This window comes from Lutjanus erythropterus, chromosome 2 (genome assembly GCF_056507025.1).
Source record: "Lutjanus erythropterus isolate fLutEry1 chromosome 2, fLutEry1.hap2, whole genome shotgun sequence".
NCBI lineage: Eukaryota > Metazoa > Chordata > Actinopteri > Lutjaniformes > Lutjanidae > Lutjanus > Lutjanus erythropterus.
Window position 1 is genome coordinate 22,939,425 of NC_139318.1, and position 7,009 is coordinate 22,946,433.

Here is a 7,009-nt window from a genome sequence, read left to right on the forward strand (position 1 = left end):
ACATTTAAGTGTCCTTGGAATTGAATACAATGTCCTGTTGCTATTTCATTTTTTTCTCTCTGCTTGTGCTGTCTCTATTAAAAAGGGAAAAAGGGAAAAGGGAAATGTTTTTTTCCTCATAGAGCAAAGACAGTGTGTCATTCTGTAATTCTGTCATGTATAGCACCACTCTAGCTTTAATTATTCTTGATACATTGTTAGCCTAATCTCTGCCTTTAATGAGTTGATTTATTTATTGCAGTTGTGGTGGCACAATCCTGAGGCTCAGCAGGTATAGTCAGTGTTGGTGATTTGATCCCCTGCTCCTCCTGACATAGGGCAAGATACTGAACTACAAATTGCCTCTGCTGGTGAGGCCAGCACTTTCCCTGATAGCTCACTGCCATGGCTGCATGTGTGTGTGTGTGTGTGTGTGTGTGTGTGTGTGTGTGTGTGTGTGTGTGTGTGTGTGTGTGAAGGCAAGCAAATTGTAAAGTCCTTTTGATTAAAGAACCATATAAATGCAGCCATTTACTATAATAATGTGTTGGATACAGGCAATCAGATCAAAAAACCATCAGCTCCAAGTTCATGAATCTGCAGATAGGACTGAGACTGCACTTGGTTAACACCTGCTCATGAGTCCCAGCCCACTCACTGACCTGCAACCTGCAGACAGTGCAAACATCATTATTACTGACGTTTTTAAATGTACAACACACACTCTAAACACTGAACTTAAAAGCCAGCTGCTGTTCTTTCAAAAGACCTTAATTCCGCACATATCAACAGCAAGTTTTAATACTAAATAAACACAAAGAACACAAAAAATACAATTAAAAAAATTTATTTAAATAGTTCTGTGCTTTTGTTCTTATTTCTTCTTGCTCTTCTTGTCCTTTGCCCTCTTTTTGCTCGGCTTCTCGGCATTGGCCTTTTTGTAGAGGTAAAGTCCCACCAGGCCAAGCAGAGTGGGCACCAGAGCCAAACACACGAGGGGAAACACGTTGTTGACCATTTTCTGCCACTGCGTCTGCTGCATCACAGAGACCACCTCTACCTCGAACTCAAGAGCAGCATCACCTGCAGTAGGGTAGATCAAATTCATGTTCAATGTTTTGTCACATTAGGTGTTGATCTGGGTTTTTCTTCCCATCCATTTATATTACATGCATATGTGAACACATGAGGACATTACAATAACTCTGCACTGAGTCATCACACACCATCCTGCTGTTGAAAATGCAGCACTAGTGCATATTAAACCCAAACTGAGAATAGGCCCCAACAAATGCATTATTTACACAATTTAAAGATGCATCTGCTCAAACTGCAGTGTCTCCCTGCTTTAGGAAATTAGACGCTTCTTTTTTTTTTTTTTTTTTTTTTTTTTTTTTACAGAAATGAAGCTATATTTTGTGACCAGTCCTTAAAAGGTTTCTGTCCTCACTAAGACCCAGTTGGCTTCGGGCGGAGTGCGACCGAATAAGTCATTACAAATTTAGAGACGGACTAACACTAGGGTTGACAACTTATGGTTAGTTAGTTATTCTCTTGTCAGAGTAAATTCTCATTGGTTGGACAGGTGCTGGTGTTACTTTCATGGGAAGAGAAGTGCCTTCTAATCCATTATTTTCGGGGAAGGGACATATGCAGACCTGATGTATTATATTTTTGAGTGACAGCGTATTTACTGAACATTTACTTCTAGGGATGACTGGCCATGACTGGTGACTGTTCAGTCAGTGTCAGATACCCGATTCTGCACCAGTAAAATTCACATGCTGGCTCTGCAAGATGGTTCATGTCACAGCAACAGTAATGCCACCCCCATATTCAACAGCAAACAGCAATACAAACATGCCGTCTGATGGACTACAGGAGCAGAATAAAGAACAGAGAGACAAGTCAACAAGGAGATGGAAGCAGTGTTGCCAAAGAATGGTAAACTTTCCAGCTAATGTTAGCTGCCAGCATACTAATGTTGATAGGCTGACAGTTAAAATCTCACCAGACAAGCCATGTCGATCGCATCTCCCCAAACATTTTCTCATCCTGACCCATTTAGGCTTCTGCTTTTGTTTTTTCTCACTGCAAAACATTACTACAGCAAACTATTGCACCATTGTCTGTCTTGTTTATGTGAGATCATGCGCCCTCTGGTACGCAATTTTATTAATATAATAAGACCTGACCGTAACTTGGAACACTCTTGGAGAAAATGGAAAAGTTATTTAATAGTTTCACTATGAACATACAATCTAATTTTCCATTAAAGAAAAGTTACAGAAATGTTTGTGTATGCTGTCAATTATAATTCTTATAAAGGCAGGAAATCAGAATCAGCCAAAATCAGAATTGGCCGGTTAGACTTTCAGAAATTGGAAATTACAGTCGGTGCATCGCTACATTGACCCCCAGCCTCAGATGACAGAGGAGATAAGTGGGTAATCACTCAAAAGTTGCATTTTTTGCCATGTTTTATGTTGTATTACTCTTTATTCTGTAGGTAATTTGGTTAAACTTGGCCTTCATGTGTTGCATGGTTAATGTCACTATTCCCACAGGCTGGGGCAACATTGGACTAACACTGAAATACTGAGGGACAGTCAAGAGAAACTGAGTGAACATCAGATGCCAGCAACTGTTTTTCCATGTCGTTTTTTGAGGAAGGTCATACTGCAGCGCTGGCTAAGCTAGCATTAGCTTTGTTGTTATACAGAAATTAGTTCTGCTCTGTGGTCCTCACCAGTGGGTCTGTGTATGTTTGTACTGTTGTTGTATGTAAACTAACGTAATAGACCTCCCCTCAAGGTAACGATAAAGCTATGTTTGAAAAAGAAATGGCCAAACTGCAGGAATTAATACGCTTGGCAATACTGTGTAACTTTGATTAGCACCATTTAGGCTACCAGGTAGAGTCACTCAGTGCACTGTGGCTGATTTAGTTCAGATTTTAACTAACACCTTGTTGGTTTTGATCTTTTCATGGGATTTCTTGGCTATATAGAACACAAGCTTGATTGTGGTAATGTATGTGATCGTGGTTGTGAAGTTGTGTAGAGTGGTGCAGTGAAGTGCAAACACTGCTCAGTACCTGGAATGGTAGGAGGGTAACCTTTCTTTCCATATGCAAGGTGAGAGGGAATAGTGGCTTTGATTTTTTGTCTGAATGAAGGACAGAAAGAGAAACATTTACTGAGGAAGCATTTCAGATTATATCACAAAACTATTACCTGTGGCATTTTTTTTTTTTTAATAAATTCATGAATTCAAACAGAAAAGTAATCTGTTGCCAAGCTTTATTCTTCCCAGTGGACCTTTACTTTTCACTTACCCTTCACACACACCAACCAAGCTTTGTTCCAGACCTGATAAGGAAATCACACAGAGAGAGTCAATCAGCAAGGAAAGCACATTCCCTCACACACACACACACACACACAACAGGCTGCAGTTATCTCTCAAACATGTCACTGATTGAGCAACACAAAAGGATTTATTGCTAATTTACCAGCAATGACCGTCCTCTTCCCCAGCTCGACAACAAGAGGGTCCATGGAGAGAGATGAGTCAATCACCTTCCCGTCTATCAGTTTACCCTGAAATGACATGATGACATGAGAGTTAGTTTATTTAAATTTGAGTCATTTTTGTTCTTAATGCATAGAGGAGGGTTTGGCTTATTTCCATAGCAACAGAGGCCTTTAGAAATTGTGGACAACCTATATATTAGGATTTCTGATCAATTAAAAAAATACGCTAATTGTGCATCTCTTTGGAGTAGTTTGGGCAGAGCTGCTTTCTTGCCAAGAGAAGATTAGCTTAGCTTAGCACAAAGACTGGAAACAGGAGGAAACAGCTAGCCTGGTTCTGTCCAACTAAAGTTTAAAAAATACCTGCCAACATTCAGATTTCTTCATACTGATTTAAAGATCTAACCCATAAATTAGTGAGCTTTAAGAGGTGCTAGAAGACAAATTTTACTTATTTTTGGACAAAACCAAGCTAGGTGTTTTCCCCCGTTTCCAGTCTCTGTGCTAAGCTAAGCTAACCGACAGCTGCAGCTTCATACACTGACATGTAAGAGAGACTCCAATAAGTACATTTTACAAACTGTCTAACACATATCGGAACTGTGGCTTATATTTTAAGTTATATACAGAGTGCATAGATGTAAAACTAATGGCCTTGACGACTTTAACACCTGTAGCAGACAACACACCGTATATTTGTCTATACATGCATCATCATACATCATTTTCAACAACGCGCTAAATCGTTCAGGGTAAATTGTCAATCAGAAACAACTCTCTGAGAGAGAGAGAGAGAGAGAGAGAGAGAGAGAGAGAGGGAGAGAAGTGTGTGTGTGTGTGTGTGTGTGTGTGTGTGTCTGTATAAATAAAGTTCCTGCATCCACTGTAGGCTATTTCCAGCCAAAAGTAACATTCTGTATGTCCTTTTTCTTTATGCAGAAGACAAGAAAAATATTAACTAATTATTTTGCATGGAAATATAACATATTGGAAAGCCAGACTAACATATACTAAAATAACTAATAATAAAATATTTAATTTCTACCTTGTATAAATAGAGCAAGGACGTTAAGTAATTTCCAATTAACAACTTTGTTTTGATTAGGTAAAAAGTGTTGTAAGAAGATAGAAAAGTGGGTGGATAGATAGAAAGAAAGATTATTTATTTATTTGGTTTTTGTTTGTTTGTTTTGTCTCTTTGTTTTGTTGTTTGGCACTGGAGTTTGACCAAACTATCAGTCAAACAATATTATTGGTCTGATATTGACTGAACACAGCTTTATCAGTCTGTTGGCATTTATGTTGTCTGATATACACTTATTTGAAACTTTTTTTTAAACAAAACATAATGCAGATTGTTTTTATTTGTTAGCTTTATGTGTAGCATTTTATGTATATTTGATCTTTTTTTTCCTTAATTCAAGTTTAATATATACATATATTTTGCTCATTTTTTGTTTTCCTTTTAAAAAGTTTATGGTTATTCATAATTATTAAAAATACTTATAAAAGCTTACCATTTCTATGCCCTCATGTCATCTTGGACAATAATGTTTATTGTTAAACTGTAAAATATCCTCCCTCCTCTGTGTATCTTTGCCAACTTTGTCAAGTGTTCGCTGCTTTTGAGGGATAATTGAAAAATATGTATTGATGTATTCTACATTCTGTATATTATATCCTGTATACAAATTATGGGCCAATCTGTTGATATCTGAATTTTCTTTACACCCTGATATTGGTTAAGGCCTTACTTGCCACATTTAATTTTTATATGCTATTCAAAAATATATGATGGAAAAAGTGCATGTATATTAGTTGGAAAATTAAAAACAACAATAAAAGATTTTTAATAAATCAACAAGTGTGAGGAGGGAGACCCGGGAGCCCACAGTACTGTACACACAGTTATGTCTGGATGAAGTGCTGCTCCACTCAGACACACACAGAGCTGTTATTGCTGACGTGTTGCACCGCCCCATCACTCCATAGTAAAACCAGAGACGATCCTCTTCACACACACGAGATAAAACCCAAATGAGCCACACTGACACTAAACCACGACCTGTCTCATGTTCGGTCAGTGGGCCTGGTTTTCTGTCGGCCGTTTTCTCTTCATATTCAGCGTCAGCGTGCAAACGGTGTGTGTCCACATGGTTCATACAGACGGTGCCACATAGACAACAACTGCAGTCGTCAGCAGCTGGACCGTTGTCCACACACATTATTATAAAGCACACACACAGCAGACTGCATTCACATTAAAATAGAGCTGATAATAAACATGTGTCTCACCGTGTAGTGGATCCGCAGCGTGTCTCCCATTGAGGAAAGTACAGAGCAAGTTTCTGGTTTCACCTTGGAGAAGAGTTCACTGTGTTAAACACTGGTAACATTTATTGTTGTGTTACAGCTGATGTTTTTTTCCTGAGGCGTAGTAATACACGTGTGTCACTCACCAGGGTCTCCACCTGCAGCTCCTCCGCCGCATTTTCCTCTCCCCGTGCGACTCCACAGGTGAGAGCGGCGAGCAGGAGCAGAATAACGCTGGTCTTCATGGTAAACTTCTGGAAAAGAGCCGCTGCCATCCAACAACTTCCGTGTAGCCTCCTTCTGCACAGAGACAGACGGAGAGCCGAGCTTCACTCGTCCACCAGTCAGTCAGTGTGTCCAAAATGGCTCAGCGCGCAGTAATGCTGATGTGTTATAGTACAGTAGCGATAAGGACTAGCGGCCCGTGGACGTTGTCCCAACACCTGGGTGTCCCTGAAGAGCCCGCCTCAAACATTCCCACAGCCCAGCAGCATCCCAGCAGCCTGCTGCCGCCACGGCTGGAAGCGGAAACAGCGCGCTGCAGAACCGCTGGGGGGCGTTCAGGAGCAGATTCTCGTTTCTAGAAGGGAACCCCGGAAAACCTCGCGAGAGTGATCCTTTTAACCCAAACTTTCATCTTATTCTAAACCTAATCAGGTGTTTTCTGTCCCTACCCCTGCTCAGATCTTAATCACAGTATTGTCACATTATAACACGTAATTGGTTTGGACAAATTCCGAAATGAAGAAACAAACCGTACAAGTCTCGCGAGAGTTTCGCAAATCAAGGTTTCCCTTCTCCACGCGACCAGCTTCTGCCCGGGTCTCCTGCTCCCTGCAGGAGGCTGTCAGGGGCAGACATCTCAAGCTTGCTGCACAGACGCCACGTCGCTGCAAGTCGCCCACTTGCCCACTGGTAATGACGACCAGTGGTGGAAGAACTATTCAGATACTTACTTTGAGTAAAAGTTGGGAGAATCGGGAGTAATTGTAACATTTTTTTTTTTACATTTTTCTTCATTATTCGCATACTACTTAAACTAGTCATCTTTTGTGTGCATTAATAAATAATAGAGTTGATATATTTTCACAAGTAAAGAAAAGACTATTTACAACAAGAAGCTGAGTGTTACAATTGCCTCCTTGGTGGTGGCAACTGAAACAGTGGTCAATTGCAACTGT

At 40.1% G+C, this 7,009-nt stretch overlaps 1 protein-coding gene across 1 annotated transcript; it reads right to left on the reverse strand.

Annotated features, from left to right (window-relative positions):
• Positions 1–810: 810 nt before the first annotated feature.
• Positions 811–6,088, reverse strand: fkbp11 (FKBP prolyl isomerase 11). The gene is made up of 6 exons (XM_084733256.1): positions 5,975–6,088; positions 5,811–5,873; positions 3,494–3,581; positions 3,317–3,350; positions 3,077–3,147; positions 811–1,062 (listed from the first exon to the last, which is right to left on the reverse strand). Exons 1-6 carry the CDS (start codon positions 6,071–6,073, stop codon positions 854–856), a joined length of 564 nt encoding a protein of 187 aa, XP_084589382.1. The 5' UTR covers positions 6,074–6,088; the 3' UTR covers positions 811–853.
• Positions 6,089–7,009: the final 921 nt, after the last annotated feature.